Source organism: Salvelinus namaycush, chromosome 3, assembly GCF_016432855.1.
Source record: "Salvelinus namaycush isolate Seneca chromosome 3, SaNama_1.0, whole genome shotgun sequence".
In the NCBI taxonomy this organism is placed as follows: domain Eukaryota; kingdom Metazoa; phylum Chordata; class Actinopteri; order Salmoniformes; family Salmonidae; genus Salvelinus; species Salvelinus namaycush.
Genome location: NC_052309.1, coordinates 96,961,164 through 96,985,903, shown reverse-complemented (window position 1 = coordinate 96,985,903; position 24,740 = coordinate 96,961,164). Strand labels below are relative to the sequence as shown.

Genomic DNA, 24,740 nt, shown 5'->3' with positions numbered 1-24,740 from the left:
TTGCATCCCAAATGGCACCCTTTTCTCTATATAGAACCCTATGAGCCTTGGTCAAAAGTAGTGCACTAAATTGGGAATAGTGTGCCTTTTGGGACGCATACCATGTATTCCCCAGCAACACTTGACGCAAACATGACATGACAACTTGGGAATGTAGGTTATCTGACCATCAGGGTTAGTGTGTTTGATTTAGATAGTGGAAATGCACTACAGGATTGTTTTTTATGGTTCACTACACAAAAGATAAAGCCTCTCTGAATTCTTGCACACTTTGAATCCATGGCAACTGTCTTGTGAAGGTTAGGGTCAGTTTACTTTGTGCAAAAGGAAACTTTGCTTTGTACAAATAACTAATTTTGCAGACAGAAATACATTAAAGGAGTATCAAACATTCAAAGAAATGGGTAAACCGCAATCAAACAAATTGGTCAGATTTACAATTGAGCTGTTAAAGTTTTGTATGTATGTTTTTATTTTGTTCACAGTTTTGCAATGGACTCAAATGACTTCAAAGGACTTCTTGATAGTAACACATTAAATACATTTTATGGACATGGCTGTTGGCTAAAGGTAGGTTTGGATTAAAGGGGTTGGCTGTGGTTTTACTGGAATGTACAAACTGTCTTTGTGTTCATAACCCCCAAGGTTGTTCTATTATATAGGGAGGTTGTGTCCATATTATTGACAAGTCCTATGACTAAGTATATTGACACAAGGATTTCTGACAAAGAGTTGTTTTATTCATCTGTCAGGTTGGTTTCTGTTTGGATTTAAAAGCGATGAATAAGTAACTCAATTCCGGTAATCACAATATAAATGTTCTTTATGGTCACATGATGTGTCCTAGGAAACGGTATAAATGGAGCTCCCAGGTGAAATCCAGAACACACGTCCTCTGACTGGTAAGTCACCGATGGAGGTCCTGGAAGACTTGACCATTCTAGCAGACTAAAACTACATTGTTGGATTTGGTTTCAATTATGCTTTATTTTATTTGTAATTCCTAGTAACACTTTATGTGAATTGCTTTCTAGATGTTTAACTATATACAGTATCACTCAATTGTCCACTAACTACCCACTACTAACTCTAAACCTCTTCTCAGGTGTGTTTTGGATCTGAATGATGGTGTTCTTAATGACGTCCTCAGGGGCTCCGCTGCTGCTCCTGTTCATACAGGTCACCACTGGTCATAGCTCAGGTAACAGCTGCTGCTCCTGTTCATACAGGTCACCACTGGTCATAGCTCAGGTAACAGCTGCTGCTCCTGTTCATACAGGTCACCACTGGACATAGCTCAGGTAACAGCTGCTGCTCCTGTTCATACAGGTCACCACTGGTCATAGCTCAGGTAACAGCTGCTGCTCCTGTTCATACAGGTCACCACTGGTCATAGCTCAGGTAACAGCTGCTGCTCCTGTTCATACAGGTCACCACTGGTCATAGCTCAGGTAACAGCTGCTGCTCCTGTTCATACAGGTCACCACTGGTCATAGCTCAGGTAACAGCTGCTGCTCCTGTTCATTCAGGTCACCACTGGTCATAGCTCAGGTAACAGCTGCTGCTCCTGTTCATTCAGGTCACCCCTGGTCATAGCTCAGGTAACAGCTGCTGCTCCTGTTCATACAGGTCACCACTGGTCATGGCTCAGGTAACAGCTGCTGCTCCTGTTCATACAGGTCACCACTGGTCATAGCTCAGGTAACAGCTGCTGCTCCTGTTCATACAGGTCACCACTGGTCATAGCTCAGGTAACAGCTGCTGCTCCTGTTCATACAGGTCACCACTGGTCATAGCTCAGGTAACAGCTGCTGCTCCTGTTCATACAGGTCACCACTGGTCATAGCTCAGGTAACAGCTGCTGCTCCTGTTCATACAGGTCACCACTGGTCATAGCTCAGGTAACAGCTGCTGCTCCTGTTCATTCAGGTCACCACTGGTCATAGCTCAGGTAACAGCTGCTGCTCCTGTTCATACAGGTCACCACTGGTCATAGCTCAGGTAACAGCTGCTGCTCCTGTTCATACAGGTCACCACTGGTCATAGCTCAGGTAACAGCTGCTGCTCCTGTTCATACAGGTCACCACTGGTCATAGCTCAGGTAACAGCTGCTGCTCCTGTTCATTCAGGTCACCACTGGTCATAGCTCAGGTAACAGCTGCTGCTCCTGTTCATACAGGTCACCACTGGTCATAGCTCAGGTAACAGCTGCTGCTCCTGTTCATACAGGTCACCACTGGTCATAGCTCAGGTAACAGCTGCTGCTCCTGTTCATACAGGTCACCACTGGTCATAGCTCAGGTAGCAGGGTTGATGGTCTTGGTCATTTGTTATTATGTGTTTCAGGTCCTTGTGTTTAAGATCTGTGCAGAGTTACATTTTCATCATAGTAGTTGACATTTTTCCTGAAGGTCTTGTAAGTCATACATAATTATGGTACATGATACTGTGGCTAGTAGCCAATGCTTCATCAGAAACTCAATTCTTTCAGATGGGTCAGATGTCAATGCCACCTCTCCAACACAGATGTCGACACCACCGCTCACCACCCCACCCGGCATCGTAGACAGTATGTTTTCAACAATGACATCCGATACAACAACATCAGCAATAGCCAATAGTCAAGTCAGATTGGTCAATGGTCCTAACTCCTGCTCTGGGAGAGTGGAGGTCTACCACAGCGGTCACTGGGGGACGGTGTGTGACGACTTGTGGGACTTGAGTGACACCCAGGTGGTGTGTAGACAGCTGGGCTGTGGAAGAGCTCTGTCTGCACCACGTGAAGCCCACTTCGGACAGGGGAACGGGACAATCTGGCTGGATGACGTTACATGTACAGGCAGCGAGTCTAATCTCACAAGGTGCAGTCACAATGGGTTTGGATTACACAACTGTGGACATCACGAAGATGCTGGTGTCATCTGCTCAGGTAGGAGTATCGTTTTTTAAGCTTCTTTATCAACTTTACTCTTTATTCCAATCAACAACCTTAGTAAAGGCTTTATGGATACAGTTAGATCACTATCCTGGTGTCTTATGGTTTAAACCCCACAACAACTTACTTCACAGCCATAAATACTTCAAGACAAGCAAGCACACATTTTTCTCGTTAATGTATTCATTTTCCTCATTTTTTTATGTCTGTTTTATTTGAACCCAACCTCCACTTCTCCCATCCCTTTACAACCCGACCTCCACTTCTCCTATCCCTTTATAACCCGACCTCCACTTCTCCTATCCCTTTATAACCCGACCTCCACTTCTCCCATCCCTTTACAACCCGACCTCCACTTCTCCCCATCCCTTTACAACCCAACCTCCACTTCTCCCATCCCTTTACAACCCGACCTCCACTTCTCCCATCCCTTTATAACCCAACCTCCACTTCTCCCCATCCCTTTATAACCCAACCTCCACTTCTCCCATCCCTTTATATCCCAACCTCCACTTCTCCCCATCCCTTTACAACCAAACCTCCACTTCTCCCATCCCTTTACAACCCAACCTCCACTTCTCCCCATTCCTTTATAACCCGACCTCCACTTCTCCCATCCCTTTACAACCCGACCTCCACTTCTCCCATCCCTTTACAACCCGACCTCCACTTCTCCCCATCCCTTTACAACCCGACCTCCACTTCTCCCATCCCTTTATAACCCAACATCCACTTCTCCCATCCCTTTATAACCCAACCTCCACTTCTCCCCATCCCTTTATAACCCAACCTCCACTTCTCCCCATCCCTTTAAAACCCAACCTCCACTTCTCCCCATCCCTTTATAACCCAACCTCCACTTCTCCCCATCCCTTTAAAACCCAACCTCCACTTCTCCCCATCCCTTTATAACCCAACCTCTACTTCTCCCCATCCCTTTATAACCCAACCTCCACTTCTCCCCATCCCTTTAAAACCCAACCTCTACTTCTCCCATCCCTTTATAACCCAGCCTCCACTTCTTCCATCCCTTTATATCCCAACCTCCACTTCTCCCCATCCCTTTAAAACCCAACATCCACTTCTCCCCATCCCTTTAAAACCCAACCTCCACTTCTCCCCATCCCTTTATAACCCAGCCTCCACTTCTCCCATCCCTTTATATCCCAACCTCCACTTCTCCCCATCCCTTTAAAACCCAACATCCACTTCTCCCCATCCCTTTAAAACCCAACCTCCACTTCTCCCATCCCTTTATATCCCAACCTCCACTTCTCCCCATCCCTTTAAAACCCAACATCCACTTCTCCCCATCCCTTTAAAACCCAACCTCCACTTCTCCCCATCCCTTTATAACCCAGCCTCCACTTCTCCCATCCCTTTATATCCCAGCCTCCACTTCTCCCATCCCTTTATATCCCAACCTCCACTTCTCCCCATCCCTTTATATCCCAACCTCCACTAGGGACTTTAGTATTTAAAAATAGTGTAAAGTAAGTTTGTACTGAAATCCTGTCTTTATCTTTGTCAGGTGGCAGCAACACCACAGCAGCACCACCTATCTCCTGGAACACCACAACAGGAACAGCCCGACCAACCAACCAAATAACCACATTGGCAGGTAACTCCACGGAACCAATAACAGGGTGGCAAAATCATTGTAAAGTACACCCAGACTCTTGCCCTGTCCGAATACCTATACTTGCGTACTACAAACTTAAACTGCATACTATATACTCATCGTTGCATACTATTTGGCACGTACCGTTTAGTAAGAAATATGCAGTATGTCACGGCCGCAACGCAGTAGAGGCTCCTGATTGGCTCCGTAAATGGGGCAGGGCTGAGTGCAGGTGAATTTTTCCAAATTCAACAGACATGCATCGCATTAACCAGCATGATAATACCTCATTTCCAATTTGATTAATTTCTCTAAACTCTGAATAGAATAGGAATGGCGTTATAGGCCTACTCAGGGTGGTTTTAGTCAGACTATCACATTCGATCAATACCATAGCCCATATAGTCCATCTATCCCATTTAAAAAGGACTGAAGACAGAAAAATATTATTTGGTTCCATTTCAACATATTTATAAGTGAAACCAAAGCGCTGTAACATAAATAAATTAAATTAAATAGCGTACTGTAGTACACAGTGGCGTGTATTCATGGATGCCAAGGGAAGCCAGGCTTCCCCAAAAAATTACCAAAGAAAAAAATGACCATATACATCTCTTTGTTTCCTAAATTTCATTCAATTCACAAGAGGCTGTATGTATCTCACCGGTTAAAGCATCAGAGCGAACAAAACAGCGCCCCTCTGTCTCAATATGCATAGCGTTTCTATCTGGTGCTGTCTGATCAGAAAGAGTATGACAATGTTGGCACCCGTAGCATTGAATGCAAGGGAAGCCAGCAAGCATTTGGCCTCCCTTGATAGAAATAAATACAAACAATAGCTAATCAGCGCTGCGCTAAACTGAGTGAGTTCAGCTGTGAATGGTCCCAGTTTGGATTTGGCTTCAGACCAATCACATCACAAGTCAAATGTCATTATTGACAGAAAAAATATAATTGTTGCATCTCGTTGTGTTGTTGTCCTCCGGTGGCTAGCTAGCTAAAATTGTCACTTTCCTAAATTAGCCATGGATGGAAATAGGGATTTGAACGTGGTTTTACTTAATTCTCCGTACTGGCCAATGATTATAACGACGATTCTGATCCAACCATAAATTCATACATTGTGCCCCTGGCCTGAGAGTATGGAAGTTCAACATGTAGCTAGATGTAGTAACGTTTACCAGTCATAGACCATTTTGGCAACTTGAAAGAGGAGGATGGTATTGCTGTTATTTTACAAGTAGGGTGAGTCAACATGTTTTTTTTACTTGCACGCATGTACACACACACATATAAATCAGTATACATGGACAGCCACATCATATTTAGCTTACGTTGATTGGACTAAATAGTTTTTGGTATCTTTTAGTTGTCACTGTATTAGACTAAGCATAGGTGATTTGATGATGTTGAAATATTGAAGTTGAAATGGAGCTGGAATAATGGAGGCAACTCCTGTTTTTTTTTGTGACTTGCGGTAACGAAAATGTCAATAACATTACCTTGGTTGACAATGCTGTAGATCATGTACTGTTTGTTACATGCAATATATTTTGTGGACTTCACCGGACAGATGTTGTGCTCCGGTTTTGTAATGAAACAAATGTGTGGTTGAATTTATTCTGCCACAGTGTCTTCTATTTTTCTTGGCCTTAGACCTATATATTACGGTGTCAAGGCATATGAACTAACAGGTTATAGAGCAACCAACGCAATTATCACAACACATATGTTGTAATACGTTATTTTTTCTGGATTGGCTTCCCCGGTGATTTTACCCAGGCACCGCTACTGATAGTGCACACACCAAAACCTTTCAAATGTTCAAATCAAAAGGCTATTATTACACAGACAAACGTGGATAGTTGGGTGCATCGCAATTTCAGAACTGCTGGACAGCAACATAATAAACTAAAGCACTAATCATTGGGAACGAGATCAGAATGACTGCTAAGGGTTGATCCACAAATTAAATAATTACAGTGCCGTCAGAAAGTATTCATACCCCTTGATTATCCCACATGTTGTTGCATTTACTCAGAAGTGGCTTCTTTCTGGCCATTCTACCATCAAGGTCTGATTGGTGGAGTGCTGCAGAGATGGTTATCCTTCTGGAAGGATCTCCCATCTCCAAAGAGGAACTCTGGAGCTCTGTCAGAGTGACCAGTGGGTTCTTGGTCACCTCCCTGACCAAGGCCCTTCTCCACCGATTGCTCAGTTTGGCCAGGCGGCCAGCTCTAGGAAGAGTCTTGGTGGTTCCAAACTTCTTCCATTTAAGAATGTTGGAGTCCACTGTGTTCTTGTGGAACTTCAATGCTGCAGATATGTTTTGGGACCCTTCCTAGATCTGTGCCTCGACACAATCCTGTTTTGGAGCTCTACCGACAATTCCTTCGACCTCATGGCTTGGTTTTTGCTCTGACATGCACTGTCAACTGTGGGACCTTATATAGACAGGTGTGTGCCTTTCCAAATCATGTCCAATCAATTGAATTTACCACAGGTGGACTCCAATTAAGTTATAGAAACATCTTTGTAAATAACAATTAAAAACATTTTTTTTATATATATTTGCAAACATTTCTAAAAACCTGTTTTCGCTTTGCCATTATGGAGTATTGTGTGTAGATTGATGAGGGGGAAAACAATTTAATCCATTTTAGAATAAGGCTGTAATGTAACAAAATGTGGAAAAAGTCAAGGGGTCTGAATACATTCCGAATGCACTGTGTAGATGTAGAATGACGCCCGATGGGATGGCTGACGTTTTACGTGCTCCTAACCAACTGTGCTATTTTGTTCGTTTTTTTGCCTTGTTTATAACATATTTTCAAACTTATTTTGTACATAACGCGATGCGAAGGATGTACTGCTTTCTCTGGAACAGGCCCAAATCCCCGTCATTTGCGTGAAGAAAATACGAAGAAAAAAGGGGCAGAGTTTGGGCAGCCTTCTGAGAATTCGTAGGCGATCGAGTAAACCCCCACTGCCATCCATTCTATTGGTCAACATGCAATCATTGGAAAATAACATGTATTACCTACGATTAAGATTATCCTACCAACAGGTCATTAAAATCTGTAATATCTTATGTTTCATTAGCATCAATGGGGCTGTAGTGGAGCGGGCCGAGAGTTTCAAGGTCCTTGGTGTCCACATCACCAACGAACTATCATGGTCCAAACATGCCAAGACAGTCAATAAGAGGGCACGACAACACCTTTTACCCCTCAGGAGACTGAAAAGATTTGGCATGGGTCCCCAGATCCTCAAAAAGTTATACAGCTGCACCATCAAGAGCATCCTGACCGGTTGCATCACCGCCTGGTATGGCAACTGCTCGCCGTCTGACCGCACTACAGAGGGTGGTGCGTACGGCCCAATACATCACTGGGGCCAAGCTTCCTTTCATCCAGGACCTATATACTAGGTGGTGTCAGAGGAAAGCCCAACATTTTTTCAGAGACTCCAGTCACCCAAGTCATAGACTGTTTTCTCTGCTACCGCACTAAAGAGGAGTGGGAGGCCCCGGTGCACAACTGAGCAAGAGGACAAGTACATTAGAGTTTCTAGTTTGAGAAACAGACGCCTCACAAGTCCTCAACTGGCAGCTTCATTAAACAGTACCCGCAAAACACCAGTCTCAATGTGTCACGTTCTGACCTCAGTTCCTTTGTTTTGTCTTTTGTTTTGTATGGTCAGGGCGTGAGTTGGGGTGGGCAGTCTATGTTTTCTGTTTCTATGTGGGGTTTCTTGTTTGGCCTGATATGGTTCTCAATCAGAGGCAGGTGTTAGTCATTGTCTCTGATTGGGAACCATATTTAGGTAACCTGTTTTGTAGTGTGTTTTGTGGGTGATTGTTCCTTTTCGTGTGTTCCTGTTTTTTCTGTGTTCACTAGTTCGGGACTGTAGCTTAGTTGGTTTTCGTCAGTTTATTGTTTTTGTTTATTATTGAAAAGTATTCTAATAAATATGGATACGTACCACGCTGCGCATTGGTCCTCTCATCCTTCAAACTTCTCCTCCTCAGACGAGGAGGAAGACGAAAGCCGTTACACAATGTCAAAAGTGAAGAGGCGACTCCGGGATGCTAGCCTTCTAGGCAGAGTTCCTCTGTCCAGTGTCTGTGTTCTTTTGCTCATCTTAATCTTTTATTTTTATTGGCCAGTCTGAGATATGGCTTTTTCTTTGCAACTCTGCCTAGAAGGGCAGCATCCTGGAGTCACATCCGGAGTCACCTCTTCACTGTTGACGTTGAGACTGGTGTTTTGCGGGTATTATTTAATGAAGCTGCCAGTTGAGGACTTGTGAGGCATCTGTTTCTCAAACTAGACACTCTAATGTACTTGTCCACTGGCTCAGTTGTGCACCGGGGCCTCCCACTCCTCTTTCTATTATGGTTAGAGCCAGTTTGCGCTATTCTGTGAAGGGTGTAGTACACAGCGTTGTACAAGATCTTCAGTTTCTTGGCAATTTCTTGCATGGAATAGCCTTAATTTCTCAGAACAAGAATAGACTGATGAGTTTCAGAAGAAAGTTCTTTGTTTCTGGCCATTTTCAGCCTGTAATCAAACCCACAAATGCTGATGCTCCAGATACTCAACTAGTCTAAAGAAGGCCAGTTTTATTGCTTCTTTAATCAGGACAACAGTTTTCAGCTGTGCTAACATAATTGCAAAATGTTTTTCTAGTGATCAATTAGCCTTTAAAAATGATAAACTTGGATTAGCTAACACAACGTGCCATTAGAACACAGGAGTGATGGTTGCTGATAATGGGCCTCTGCATGCCTATGTAGATATTCCATAAAAAATCTGCCGTTTCCAGCTACAATAGTCATTTACAACATTAACAATGTCTACACTGTATTTCTGATCAATTTGATGTTATTTTAATGGACAAAAAATGTGCTTATCTTTCAAAAACAATTACATTTCTAAGTGACCCCAAACTTTTGAACTTTTTTATATATATCCTCAGCTTTCTTATATCTCCTATATCTCCTACACTTCAAAACATTTTTGCTTATGATACATTTTTTGACTGTCTTTTTTTGACATTTATGAATTTGTTATTCAATGAGTTTCTATGGGCTATGGTATTAAATTCAATATTTAATCAAATAATTATTAGATTAAAAAATTTATACCTACATTTTTTAAAATCAAATAACGAAATGATCCATGGTATGACCATCTTAAAACAATTCCATATGACAGCTTAGAACACTTTTTTGGGCCTTCTTCTGACACCGCCTGATATAGAGGTCCTGCATGGCAGGGAGCTTGGCCCCAATGATGTACTGGGCTGTTCGTAAGGTACCACCCTCTGTAGCGCTTTGCGGTCAAGAGCGGTGCATTTCCCATACCAAGTGGTGATGCTATCGATGGTGCAGCTATACAACATTTTGAGGATCAGTACATCACTTTCTACACACTTGTAGAAAAGTGTGCATTGAATTCTACTGAATGAAAAGCCGAAATGAGTTAAACATCCTGCCATTTAAACCATACTCGATTTTAGAAAATTCACATAATATAAAACATTGTGGTTTGGAATACTGAGAATACATCATGCGTGATTGCATTGTTTCCGCTATTCGTTCATTTTGCTGGCGCATCCCCATATCCAATTGATCAGCTGTTGTCAAAGCGGAAATTAGCATCCGGGCATTTAAAATATACTTGATTTTTGAAGTGTTGCATACTAATAAACTTTTTCAAACAGTAGGACTCAGTATGAGCATTCGGACACAGACATTGAGTTTTGTATTCTCGCATTCTACCCTTTTTATCTGTAGAAAATGTGCTCTTCTTGTGTAAAATGCCCCTACAAATCCAACAAAGTTGTAACTTGACTGAAGGTAATTCATTTCTTTGTCAGATGCCCTGATTAGATTGGTCAATGGTCCTAACTCCTGCTCTGGGAGAGTGGAGGTCTACCACAGCGGTCACTGGGGTACGGTGTGTGACGACTTGTGGGACTTGAGTGACGCCCAGGTGGTGTGTAGACAGCTGGGCTGTGGAAGAGCTCTGTCTGCACCACCTGGAGCCCACTTCGGACAGGGGAATGGACAGATCTGGTTGGATGATGTTCTCTGTTCTGGAAGGGAGTCTTCTCTCACGCAGTGTGGCCACCTAGGGTTTGGGTCACACAACTGTAATCATGGTGAAGATGCGGGTGTTGTCTGTTCAGGTAGGAGTATCGTTCTTTAACTAACCTTCTTTTTAATTTTGTACTCCTTTGAGTTCATAGATACAGTCAGATTACCATCCTTCTTGTGCCTTATGATTTGATTACAGCCCAATGTATTTTTCTGATTACATTACACTCTGGGCCCTGGTTATAACTCTGGGCCCTGGCTATAACTCTGGGCCCTGGCTATAACTCTGGGCCCTGGCTATAACTCTGGGCCCTGGCTAAAACCAGGGGCCATTGTTGTTGTTTTGGCCCAACCTCCACTAGAGCCTGTAGTTTGAAGTAAGTTTGTTCTGAACTTCGGTCTTTAGCTTCAGCAGGTGGCAGCAACACCACAGCAGCACCACCAATCTACTGGAACGCTACAACAGAGACACGAGGACCAATCTACCCAACAACCCCATCGGTAGTTAACTCCACGCCAGGGTGGCAAGGTGAGAGAAAAAAAAACATACTTTTCTGCATTTCATTCTTCTATTTTTAGAAAGTGCTATCTTGTTTTTGTGTAAAATCACACTTCCAGACAAATTACACTCAACATTGCACTTTTATTTATTTTACCTTTATTTAACTAGGCAAGTCAGTTAAGAACAAATTATTATTTACAATGACGGCCTAGGAACAGTGGGTTAACTGCTTTGTTCAGGGGCAGAACGACAGAGTTTTACCTTGTCAACTCGGGGATTCAATCTAGCAACCTTTCAGTTACTGGTCCAACACTCTAACCACTAGGCTACCTGCCGCCCCACTTAAAGACAGGGTTGCGCGAACAGGTTGTGCTTTGGCACACAGATAGTATGTGTGAAATGCTCATTAACATCTTAATGCAAAGTATCACCTCACTTTTATGGTTTGTTAATTTAACAAATGTGTTAAAATACCTTCACCTCAAACAATGCAGAGCCCAAGAATGAATCAAAGGGAGAATTTAGGGGTTCTAAAGCCTCATATTCAATCCCATTCATTCTACCTCTCTCCCAGCAGAATAACTGCATTTTACAACCACCTTTGTCTTTGAAGATCTACACACTATTTCAAATAAAATCTCTGCGTACATACATGACCATCTCCAGTGTATCACAACCTTATATTTTATTAGCCAAGCGACTAATAACAGCCTCGGCTGGACTTCAAACCTAGCATAGATGACAGACGAGAACATCAGCTTTTTTTGTTGACTCCTACATGATCTTGCTGTCATGAATTTTAATATTCTTATAAATAACATTGATTTGTGGTTTTCAAACTGGGGTCCGTGGCCCGAGGTACTGCAGGGGGTCCGGTAATTTTGGGGGGTATCTTTTTGTAAAACATATTTATTTTATGAATATTGCTAGCTACAACAGAATACCATGGTGGATACCATTTGTATGTCTCTGTGTCCAGTATGAAGAAAGTTGAAGGTAGGTTCAGCCAATGCTAACAGTTTGGCCCAGCTCTAGGAAGAGTCTTGGTGGTTCCAAACTTCTTCCATTTAACAATGATGGAGGCCACTGTGTTCTTGGGGACTGTTAATGCTGCAGAAATTAGTTGGTACCCTTCCCCAGATCTGTGCTTCGACAATTCCTTTGACCTCATTGCTTGGTTTTTGCTTTGACATGCACTGTCAACTGTGGGACCTCATATAGACAGACAGGTGTGCCTTTTCCGAATCAACACAAATGTAAAAATGTCTGTTTTATATTTCAACATGACTCAGTACATGTCAAACAGCATACTGTAAGCACACATACAGTAAAAATTAAAACATACAGTAAATATATTTTGCATATGCAAAGGAAGAAAATAGGCCTATTTGTACTACTGTACTGTATGTTAGATCAATTGTATGGAAGAGATAAAGAAACTGTCAAAATACAGTCAAATCATAAGTCAAGAAACAAATACTCCATTGCGAAAACAAAATCAGTTTTGTCTTGTGTTTTGGTCCGGCTAAACATTTTCATCAACATCACATGCGGTATTCTCCTTGGCCAGACAGCAGGAAAATATCTTCTGGCATGACACATCCACCCCTGACAGGACTCTGCTGGAATGTCACCACAGGCCTCTTCCATTGCCTGGAGAAGGACCATACGTTCATAGGGTTTGTGATCATACACCTTCCACCACCATGCTGAAAACAACTCCTCAATGGGGTTGAGAAATGGGGAATATGGTGAGAGATAGAGAATTGTAAACCTGGGATGGTCATGGAACCAGTTGTGGACCTGAGCAGCCCGATGGAAACTCACGTTGTCCCAAATTAGAACCTACATTTCCTGCTCAGGATCACCTGGCCCTCTCTGCTCAGGATCACCTGGCCCTCTCTGCTCAGGATCACCTGGTCCTCTCTGCTCTGGCTGAAAAAGATTGTAATGTAAGGTGTTCAGGAAATTAAGACGGCAGTGTTGTATGGTCCAAGGGTGGCATGGCGGTAGAGGACCCCATTGTGGCTCATAGCTGCGCATATGGTGACATTTCCCCCCGCGCTGGCCAGGTACCTCAATGATGGCGCATTGACCAATGATGTTCCTTCCTCTCCGCCTCGTCTTCGCTATATTGAATCCAGCCTCATCTATGAATATGAGTTCCTGAGGGATGGGACTTGCATCCAACTCCATGAGTCTCTGAAATTACGGTAAATACTGTAATTGCTGTATAGTAAAGTTCACTGGCAACATCAATGAGTCTCTAATGTTTTAAGAGTGTAATACTAGTACATTACTTACGTACATATATTTGTATTGTTTATCCTTCACTCTGGGAATTCCTTTCAAATGAGACTGTAGATTTGCTTAATCCGGAATTGGTGTTTCTTAAGGATCCTGGCTATGATTGATAAGCTTACTATGATGTTATGGAAGATGGCAGGGTTTTCAATAATCTGTTGTTGGATTTCTCGCAGTCTTGTGGCATTATTTTCAACAACCATTTGCACAATGGCAGCCTCCTGTTAGTCTGTAAATAGACGTGTTCTACCACCACATGGTGGTCGTCTTTCAGTTCTACAAAAACAAAATAGCATACACTACAGTAAACACTACAGTTATACAGTATACAACATAAACATGTTACAAAATAGTATAGCTCCACCAGGAGCTGAGGCCTGGTCCCAAAAGTCTCAAGAAGCTTTCTCTCCTCGTCTCCTTAACGTTGTCGTTCCTGAGTAGCCTTTTTATCCATACCAAAGGTCTGATTGCAAAGTGAACATTTACGCAATTAGTGTTTGCACATGTTAGTGTTTGCACATGGGAAAGTGATCAATTGGTAATTGAGCTTAGCTTGTTGAACAGTGTTGCTTTCCATTTGCACACAAGAGATTTTAGTTGTGAATGTTGTTCCTAAGGTAAAGAATTGTGTGTTGTGTTTTGACAAATGGTTCTCATAGAATAGCAATCTGAGTGTAAAGCAAAACATGTGCCAGTAGTATTGCAGTGTGGGTCATTGTGCCTCACGGGCCAGTTTATTCTTCTGACAAAATAATGGGGGTCCTTGGGTCGCCGGTTTCACTGGGCAGGTGTCCTTGGGTCGCCGGTTTCACTGGGCAGGTGTCCTTGGGTCGCCGGTTTCACTGGGCAAGTGTCCTTGGGTCGCTGGTTTCACTGGGTAGGTGTCCTTGGGTCGCCGGTTTCACTGGGCAGGTGTCCTTGGGTCGCCGGTTTCACTGGGTAGGTGTCCTTGGGTCGCCGGTTTCACTGGGCAGGTGTCCCTGGGTCGCCGGTTTCACTGGGCAGGTGTCCCTGGGTCACCGGTTTCACTGGGCAGGTGTCCTTGGGTCGCCGGTTTCACTGGGCAGGTGTCCTTGGGTCGCCGGTTTCACTGGGTAGGTGTCCTTGGGTCGCCGGTTTCACTGGGCAGGTGTCCTTGGGTCGCCGGTTTCACTGGGCAGGTGTCCCTGGGTCGCCGGTTTCACTGGGCAGGTGTCCCTGGGTCGCCGGTTTCACTGGGCAGGTGTCCCTGGGTCGCCGGTTTCACTGGGCAGGTGTCCCTGGGTCGCCGGTTTCACTGGGCAGGTGTCCCTGGGTCGTCGGTTTGCCTGGGCAGGTGTCCCTGGGTCGTCGGTTTGCCTGGGCAGGTGTCCCTGGGTCGCCGGTTTGCCTGGGCAGGTGTCCCTGGGTCGCCGGTTTCACTGGGCAGGTGTCCCTGGGTCACCGGTTTGCCTGGGCAGATGTCCCTGGGTCGCCGGTTTGCCTGGGCAGATGTCCCTGGGTCGCCGGTTTGCCTGGGCAGATGTCCCTGGGCCAGAAAACCCCTTACATAGATCATCTATTATTCTGTTTCTGCAGTTCAGAAAATAGACACATAATGTTAGCTAGTTAAGCAAAACAACAGGGAGTACTGTCATTTGTCATCAGGAGCTGAGGCCCGGCACCAAAAGTCCTCTCCTCGTCTCCTTAACGTTATGGTTCCCGTTGTCTGGGAAACAACAGGGAGTACTGTCATTTGTCATCAGGAGCTGAGGCCCGGCACCAAAAGTTCTCTCCTCGTCTCCTTAACGTTATGGTTCCCGTTGTCTGGGAAACAACAGGAAGCTGTGGTGAAAGGTGGGATCATTTCCTCTTCTTTTCTTCTTCCTCCCAGGGGCTAGGTCACAGTGGGTGGAGGTGGAACCAGAAGTGATATCATATCCTGGCCAGACGGTTAACCTGCGGTGTGCCTTCATAGGAGCGCAGGTCATACAGCTCACACAGGTCAGTCACACAGGAAGTTGTGTGGACTAATATATATATTGTTACAATATGCTGAGAAAAAGATACTTTGTCCTTGATCATCCAAATACCAACATGGATGAAGTCAGATAGTATTTGATTCAAAAATGTTTTACCTACAGTATAATAGACTGTATAATAGTTCAGGTAGTAGTAAATGATTTACCTATAATAGTTCAGGTAGTAGTAAATGTTTTACCTATAATAGTTCAGGTAGTAGTAAATGTTTTACCTATAATAGTGCAGGTAGCAGTAAATGTACAAGAAAATACAGGAAGTAAGAGTAGTCATACATAGTTCCAGTCAAAAGTTTGGACACACCTACTCATTCCAGGGTTTTTCTTTATTTTTACTATTTTCTACAATGTAGAATAATAGTGAAGACATCAAAACTATGAAATAGAATCATACACATAGAATCATGTAGTAACCAAAAAAGTGTCAAACAAACCAAAATATATTTTAGATTTTAGATTCTTCAAAGTAGCCATCCTTTGCCTTGATGACAGCTTTGCACACTCTTGGCATTCTCTCAACCAGCTTCACCTGGAATGCTTTTCCAACAGTCTTGAAGGAGTTCCCAGCATATATGGGAACTGTTTCAAGCATATATGGGAACTCCTTTTCCTTCACTCTGTGGTCCAACTCATCCCAAACCATCTCAATTGGGTTGAGGTCGGATGAGGCCAGGTCATCTGATGCAGCACTCCATCACTCTCCTTCTTGGTCAAATAGCCCTTACACAGCCTGGAGGTGTGTTAGGTCATTGTCCTTCAAGGCAAACCAGCTGGGATGGCGTATCGCTGCAGAATGCTGTGGTAGCCATACTGGTTAAGTTTGCCTTGAATTCTAAATAAATCACAGACACTGTGAGCAAAGCTCCCCCACATCATCACACCACCGCCTCCATGCTTCACGGTGGGAACCACACATGTGAAGATTATCCGGTCACCTACTCTGTGTCTCACAAAGACATAGCGGTTGGAACCAAAAATCTTACATTTAGACTCATCAGACCAAAGGGCAGATTTCCACCGGTCTAATGTCTATTGCTCGTGTTTCTTGGCCCACACAGATCTCTTCTTCTTGTCTCTTCTTGTCCTTTAGTAGTGGTTGCTTTGCAGCAATTTGACCATGAAGGCCTGATTCACGCAGTCTCCTCTGAACAGTTGATGTTGATGTTGATGTGTCTGTTACTTCAACTCTGTGAAGCATTTATTTGGGCTGCAATTTCTGAGGCTGGTAACTCTATTGGGCTCACCGAGTGGCGCAGCGGTGTAAGGCACTGCATCTCAGTGCAAGAGGCATCACTACAGTCCCTGGTTCAATTCCAGGCTGTATCACATCCGGCCGTGATTGGGACAATGCCCAACGTCGTCTGGGTTTGGCCGGTGTAGGCCGTCATTGTAAATAAGAATTTATTCTTAACTGACTTGCCTAGTTAAATAAAGGTTAAATAAAATTTAAATTAAATAGGTAACTGCGTCTTCCTTTCCTGTGGCGGTCGTGAGAGCCAGATTCATCATAGCGCTTGATGTTTTTTTGCGACGGCACTTTCAAAGTTCTTGAAATTTTCCGTATTGATTGACCTTCATGTCTTAAAGTAATGATGGACTGTCGTTTCTCTTTGCTTATTTGAGCTGTTCTTGCCATAATATGGACTTGGTCTTTTACTAAATAGGGCTATCTTCTGTATACCAACCCTACCTTGTTACAACACAAGGAAAGAAATTCCACAAATTAGCTTTTAACAAGGCACACCTGTTAATTGAAATGCATTCCAAGTGACTACCTCATGAAGCTGGTTGAGAGAATGCCAAGAGTGTGCAAGGCTGTCATCAAGGGTGGCTACTTTGAAGATATCTCAAATATAAAATATATTTTGATTTGTTGAACACTTTTTTAGTTACTACATTGAATTGAATTTATTTGGGGTAACAGACATATACAACAAAATGTACAATGTGGACCCAGAGGATATCACTTGAAAGTATAGAGGACCACCAAAGTGGTCCTCGATGGTAAAAACAATAACACATATAATGATTCCATGTGCGTTATTTCATAGTTTTGATGTCTTCACTATTATTCTACAATGTATACATTTGTAAAAATAAAGAAAAACCATTGAATGAGTAGGTGTGTCCAAACATTTGACTGGTACTGTATATGGATGTTTACTTGTTTTCCCCCCCATTCCCCCTCCATTCCCCCTTGCTGTGTGTTATTAATAAATACTATACAGGTGTCCTGGATTTTTGAGTCCAGGAAGGGCGAGATGCTCAACATAGCCGTGTACCACCCCAATTTTGGGGTAATGTACCCCGCGTCACCCCTGAAGGGACGAGTTAGCTTCCCCACGCCCTCCCTCAGCAACCCTTCAATCCAGATCTCTGACATCAAGATGACTGATGAAGGGAGATACATCTGTGAATACGCCACCTACCCCAGCGGCAATGAACAGGGCATCACCTCCCTCGTTATACTAGGTACGGTGTGTGTGTATCCCTGTTTTTTTAGGATGTGTGCGTCTACTAAATCAAAACAATGTGTCTAGTGTTTAGTCTGTCGGTCTGTGTGTGTTTGTTTTCTGTCCAATTATGTAGTAGGGGTTTCCCTGGGATGTGTAGGTATCTTGTGTATGTTTAGGACGTGTGTGCTCTGTGTGCTGTTGTGTTCTGCTCTAAATCTGTCTCTTTCACCGTGTGTAAGTGCTCTCGTGCCTCACCTTCCTGTATCCAGCTACCTCTGAAGGTTAAAACCTTGTCTGATGCAGCTTAATTGGTATTATAAGTGGTATTGTCAGATCAATGGTGTTCTTGTTAATGCATTGCAACCATAGATTAGGGCACAGAGGTTTTCCTGATCAAATGACGTGACCGGGTTAAACTGAACAATTCAGAACCATATAAAGTACATGTGTACTGAACTCCTGTCTTTAGCTCTGTCAACATCACCACCTTTCTACTGGAACACCACAACAGAAACAGCAGGAACAACCAACCAATCAACCACATTGGCTGGTAACACCACAACAGTTACACCAGTGACAGCGTGGCAAGGTGAGTGTTAAGAAAGTGTGCTGTCTCATTGTTGTGTAAAATGCACTTACAATTCAATTGTAACTTGGATAAGTGTTGAAAGGGGCTGAAGTCTCTGAGAATATTACACTGGTTTGAGTAGGCAGAGATATGAAGATTGTACTCCTTCCTATTAGAGAGACGGTGAGAGAAACAGTTCCTCAGTTTAGAGTTCTTTAATGTTGATTTTCGATCAACACAGGTTCACACTTCTATGCCATTATCACCCAGCTATGATTATCCAATGAACTATCCTTTTATCCATACAGCATGTGGTCTGGAAATAATAAACACGAATACAATGGCATCAATACTAGGATAAGGCACATATTAATTTAGCAATAACAAAACAAGATATTGCTCTCATCTGTGACAATAATACGATGACTGAAAGGAAAATACAGGTAGCTAGCTACAAGACTACCCAGCTGACAATGATAGGCAAAAATGTAGCCTACATTGTTACAGAGCTAGCATGAAAACGAGATATATAAATGCTGTAATAACTAAGACAATATGATTTAACTATTGACAACTTTGTCAGTAAAACATTGAGAAACAAGTACTGTACTCACAGTTTGGTATTCACGCACAGTGATGGATAAAATAGTGGCCACAGCAACAGATGGCGAGCTGCACTTGGTAATGAATTGAACACTGCAGGCCTGTGCTAGCTGTGACGTCTAGCTGTTACAGTAAGTCATTTGTTTTGATTTTGATTTCTTTGTCAGATGCCCCGATCAGATTGATCAACGGTCCTAACTCCTGCTCTGGGAGAGTGGAGGTCTACCACAGTGGTAGCTGGGGGACGGTGTGTGATGACTCGTGGGACTTGAGTGACGCCCAGGTGGTTTGTAGAGAGCTGGGCTGTGGAAGAGCTCTGTCTGCACCACCTGAAGCCCACTTCGGACAGGGGAACGGGACAATATGGATGGATGATGTTGGATGTACAGGCAGCGAATCTAATCTCACAAGGTGCAGTCACAATGGGTTTGGGAGACACAACTGTAATCATGGTGAAGACGCTGGTGTCGTCTGTTCGGGTAGGAGTATCATTCTTTAATGATTCTTATTCATAATTTTTTATAATTCAATCAACATCTTCAGTGAAGGCTTTATGGATATAGTTAGATCACCATTCTGGTGTCCTATTTTTAGACTCTGGGCCCTGTATGAATACCTTTTTTCTCCTCTCTCTCATCCCCACTTTCTTACCCTCCTCCCATTTGTTTTTTTCTCAGACTCAGAGCGTCCTTCCAACTTAGGCCCAGAGCTGGTGTGTGGTCGGCGCCTCCTAGAGGTGGGTCTCAGCCGGTCTGGTCTGGAGACTGCAGGTCTGAACGTGTTCTCTGCTCACCTGGCCGACCTCCGCTGCTCCTCCCACCAGGAAGCTAACGGCACAGTGTGGTTCCAGGTGGAGCGCAGGGAGGGCAGCTGTGGAAACACATTGACGGTGAGGAGTGAGAACACTGACTTCTGGCTCTTTTCAATATTCTCTCTTCTTACGGTCAATTCACTTCAACTGAAGGGCAGCTCATACTGTATCTGTCAGTTGTTCATTAATATTTAGAAAACGGTAAATTCAGATCCAGGATGCTGAATGGTTGATAGCTGTTAGTTATTCCTGATAATCCTGGGAGGAAATCCTGTTAACAGTTCCATTTGAATTATCAATGCTCATCCACTGTCCCACAGCCCGGCTAGGCAATTCATAAACTTAATCTCCACTGGAAAAAAGCGTCTAGACATTATTTCCCCATGCTTCTAGCCTAGCATCTTGTTTGCAACTGTGGGAGTGTGTCTAAACCTTGCTGCCTGCCTCTCTGAAACTGGCATTGTGGTCTGGACAAACTCCTGGCTCTGGACATGAACAATGTGTAATGTGAATAACAACTCCAGGCTCTGCACATGAATCAAATAAAATCAAATGTATTTATATAGCCCTTCTTACATCAGCTGATATCTCAAAGTGCTGTACAGAAACCCAGCCTAAAACCCCAAACAGCAAGCAATGCAGGTGTAGAAGCACGGTGGCTAGGAAAAACTCCCTAGAAAGGCCAAAACCTAGGAAGAAACCTAGAGAGGAACCAGGCTATGAGGGGTGGCCAGTCCTCTTCTGGCTGTGCCGGGTGGAGATTATAACAGAACATGGCCAAGATGTTCAAATGTTCATAAATGACCAGCATGGTCAAATAATAATAATCACAGTAGTTGTCGAGGGTGCAGCAAGTCAGCACCTCAGGAGTAAATGTCAGTTGGCTTTTCATAGCCGATCATTAAGAGTATCTCTACCACTCCTGCTGTCTCTAGAGAGATGAAAACAGCAGGTCTGGGACAGGTAGCACGTCCGGTGAACAGGTCAGGGTTCCATAGCCGCAGGCAGAACAGTTGAAACTGGAGCAGCAGCACGGCCAGGTAGACTGGGGACGGCAAGGAGTCATCATGCCAGGTAGTCCTGAGGCATGGTCCTAGGGCTCAGGTCCTCCGAGAGAGAGAAAGAAAGAGAGAATTAGAGAGAGCATACTTAAATTCACACAGGACACCGGATAAGACAGGAGAAGTACTCCAGATATAACAAACTGACCCTAGCCCCCCGACACATAAACTACTGCAGCATAAATACTGGAGGCTGAGACACATTACACATGAACAATGTGTAATGTGAATAACAACTCCTGGCTCTGGACATGAATAATGTGCCATGTGAATAATAGCTTCCACACTTCAGGGAGCCATGACAGCGGCCTTTACTATATTATGTCAAGAGGTCATTTTGTTCATGTCATCCCAACTGTCATCCTCTCTTCTTCTATTCTCCAGACCAACAGCAGCCATGCCATCTACTCCAACAGTTTATTCATCTACCAGGTGCACAATGTCTCCTTCACCCGACCCGTGAGCATACCTTTCTCCTGTGCCTATCCGCTAGACACAGAGAGCAGCCTAGATGTGGCCGTCGTACCCTACCTGCCGTGAGTGGAGACGTCACATTACAGAAACAATACAAACGCCACACCACAACACAACACATCACAACACATCACACCACAACACATCACACCACATCACACCACAACACATCACACCACATAACACAACACACCTCAACACATCACAACACACCTCAACACACCACACCACATAACACAACACACCACAACACATCACACCACATAACACAACACACCACAACACATCACATCACACCACATAACACACCACAACACATCACACCACAACATAACACACCATTGTAGTCCCGCCCCCATCTGTATTACACCCTGATTAGTCCAGGATTATAACAATAGTCAGTCAGATATCTGGAAATATTTACAGTATAAAGTTTTTTTCATGGCATTTTATACATCCAGTCTTGACAGTTGTTGTTATTAAATGCAGACAAATATGCACATAACAAGCTACAGCTTTGTAACTTTGTCATAAATTGACTGCATGTTTGTTTATTCCATGTGTAACTCTGTGTTGTTGTTTGTGTCGCACTGCTTTGCTTTATCTTGGCCAGGTCGCAGTTGTAAATGAGAACTTGTTCTAAACTAGCCTACCTGGTGAAATAAAATACATTTGTCTTGGCTTGTTCTCTTGGCACCAGGGTGGAAGGTGTAGTTTCAGGTATTGGCTCCAAGGCATCAGCCTCCATGTCTCTGTACCACAACTCCAACTACACAGAGCCTTACCCAGCGGGTCAGAGAGTCACTCTGCCACTGGGCTCTGCTCTGCATGTGGGTGTGTCCGTCAACGAGACGGAGACGGAGCGATTTGTGGTTGTCCTGGACAACTGCTACGCCACTCACTCCCCCAACCCTGACGACCCTATGAGATATTTCATCATTCAAAACAAGTATTTATGCTTCTATTTGGTTTATAGACTGAACAAGTCAAGTCAATTAAGAAAGTCAGTTAAGAATAAATTATTATTCTATTATGTTTGTTCTTGGCTATATGTCTGTGTATTTTTGTAAGTGGACTTGTCCGAGCCAGAACGGCCCATAGGACAGGAGCTTACTTCCTGTTTCTGTAGCATGAGGCAACTTAATGTACAAGTACACCCCATGGGCCTTACATCCAATAAAAAAATTATGCTGATATGAATGCAAAGCAGAGAGGCATCAGGTCCCATTTTTTTGTTTGTGTATTTTTGTAGCAGTGTACAAGTTAAACCCTGGTCCTCCCTCTCTGTTCCCCAGATGTCCTAGTGATCGTACCCAGGTGAGGGTGGAGGAGAGTGGCTCATCACTCGAGGCTCGCTTCTCTGCGCTGCTGTTTGTGTTCCAGGGGGACTACCAGGACGTCTTCCTGCACTGCAGCCTCAGCCTGTGTGACCAGAGGAGCTCCTCCTGCACTCCAGTGAGTCCTGGGCCCACATTCACAAAGCGTCTCAGAGTAGGAGCGCTGATTTCGGATCAGTTTGGCCTTTTAGATTGTGGTGAATTAGAGGTGTAACCTGATCCTTGATCAGCACTCCTCAGATCCTTTGTGAATACTGGCCATGGACTATGTCTGTCTTCCACTTTCCCTCTCTCTCTCTTTTTCTCCCTCTCACTCTCTCTCTTGCTCTCTTTCTCTCTCCATCTAGTCTCTCTGGTACAGTACTCTCTTACCCTTCTAAAACAATTTTGTTTCTTTCCACAGTTGTGTTCCAGACGAAGGAGATCCCGTTCCATCTCCAGTTCCGTTCCCCTTAATCCCGTCACCATCGGTCCAATCAGCTGTGCGTATTATGCCTCTACCAACAACAACCTGGCTGCCAATCACACGGACAGTGTTGATGATGCTATAGGACACACACACACATACACACATAAAGGTAACAGTTTCTCTCTGTTTGACTTCCAGGGACTTGGAGTCTGGACTGAGCCTTGGGAGGTACTGCAGTGAGCCGTATGTGATTCATTGTCCTTATACTTTTGAATGTACATTTTCACATATCACTCTGGTTGTGTTTTGTGACTATTGTATATTGTCTTTGTGTTTCATTGTTGCAGTAAAATACCCAGACATTCAGCTGTCTTAGAGGTGTTTACCTTTTTCCTCAGCCTTAAAGGCCCAGTGCAGTCAAAATTCTGTTGTTCCTCATTTTTGTATCATATTATACAACAGCTCATGAAACTAACACTGTAAAAGTATGAAAATTGTATCACTGTTATTTCCTGATAGTTGGTGGTTGAAAATACAATCTACACAGGACCTTCTAATCAGCAGGTTTGCATTTGTGGGAGTTTCGGCTTTCCATGGTGACATCGCCATGCGGTAAATTGACCAATAACAAAGAGAATTCCAAACCTCTCTGTCAATAAGTTAGTTTTCAGTTTTCCCATCTCCACTCAGACCACTCCCAGACAGTCCTAGCAAAATTATTTTTTGCTTAAAAGCTATTTTTGCCCATTTGAATGGAAGGCTATTATAGTAAGTTGCTTAATTGTTACCTAGAAATTATTTGATATTGATATAAAAAACGGCTGCGTTGGTACTTTAAAACCACAGCCTTACCTTTTTTTAGATTATTGCTTTGAAGCTGTTTTTTTTAATTTGATGGTGATTTGATAGATGTGTATCCTTCCATTATTTGTGTGATATATTGATTCTTATAAACTGGGTGATTCAAGCCCTGAATGCTGATTGGCTGAAAGCCGTAGTCTGTCAGACAGTAAACCACGGGTATGAAAAAACATTACATTTAACTCACATTTTACTGTGGATATAGATACTTTTCTACCTGTTCCCTCCAGCATCTTCACAAGGTCCTTAGCTGTTGTTGTTCTGGGATTGATTTGCACTTTTCGCACCAAAGTCCGTTCATCTCTAGGAGACAGAACGCCTCTCCTTCCTGAGCGGTATGACGGCTGCGTGGTCCCATGGTGTTTATACTTACGTACTATTGTTTGTACAGATGAACGTGGTACCTTCAGGCGTTTGGAAATTGCTCCCAAGGATGAACCAGACTTGTGGAGGTCTACAATTGTTTTTCTGAGGTCTTGGCTGATTTCTTTTGATTTTCCCATGATGTCAAGCAAAGAGGCACTTGAAATACATCCACGGGTACACCTCCAATTGACTCAAATTATGTCAATTAGCATATCAGAAGCCATGACATCATTTTCTGGCATTTTCCAAGCTGTTTAAAGGCACAGTCAACTTGAAATAACTTAGTGTATGTAAACTTCTGACCCACTGGAATTGTGAAATAATCTGTCTGT

The 24,740-nt window shown here is 43.5% G+C and overlaps 1 protein-coding gene across 5 annotated transcripts; it reads left to right on the top strand.

Annotated features, from left to right (window-relative positions):
• Positions 1 to 833: 833 nt before the first annotated feature.
• LOC120043798 (deleted in malignant brain tumors 1 protein-like) lies at positions 834 to 24,471 on the top strand. 5 transcript variants are annotated; one of them, XM_038988361.1, is made up of 17 exons: positions 834 to 902; positions 1,106 to 1,201; positions 2,492 to 2,929; positions 4,467 to 4,556; positions 10,440 to 10,751; positions 11,066 to 11,188; positions 15,318 to 15,427; positions 17,691 to 17,934; positions 18,388 to 18,507; positions 19,257 to 19,568; positions 19,767 to 19,978; positions 21,346 to 21,497; positions 22,136 to 22,384; positions 22,731 to 22,890; positions 23,176 to 23,254; positions 23,380 to 23,424; positions 24,434 to 24,471. In XM_038988361.1, exons 2-16 carry the CDS (start codon positions 1,123 to 1,125, stop codon positions 23,397 to 23,399), a joined length of 2,700 nt encoding a protein of 899 aa, XP_038844289.1. In that variant the 5' UTR covers positions 834 to 902; positions 1,106 to 1,122; the 3' UTR covers positions 23,400 to 23,424; positions 24,434 to 24,471. The 5 variants fall into 5 exon arrangements, with proteins under 5 accessions (XP_038844289.1, XP_038844290.1, XP_038844288.1 ...); XM_038988362.1 differs by lacking the exon at positions 24,434 to 24,471 and having other exon boundaries at positions 18,430 to 18,507; positions 23,380 to 23,736; XM_038988360.1 differs by lacking the exon at positions 24,434 to 24,471 and having other exon boundaries at positions 23,380 to 23,736.
• The last annotated feature ends 269 nt before the right edge of the window (positions 24,472 to 24,740 follow it).

Excerpts from the sequence above, each read along its gene's own strand:
- LOC120043798 (XM_038988361.1), top strand. The coding sequence starts at position 1,123 with ATGATGGTGTTCTTAATGACGTCCTCAGGGGCTCCGCTGCTGCTCCTG. Across the intron at positions 19,569-19,766 it reads CGCTGGTGTCGTCTGTTCGG|ACTCAGAGCGTCCTTCCAAC; the intron begins GTAGGAGTATCA and ends TTTTTTTCTCAG. Across the intron at positions 23,255-23,379 it reads CACCATCGGTCCAATCAGCT|GGACTTGGAGTCTGGACTGA; the intron begins GTGCGTATTATG and ends TTTGACTTCCAG.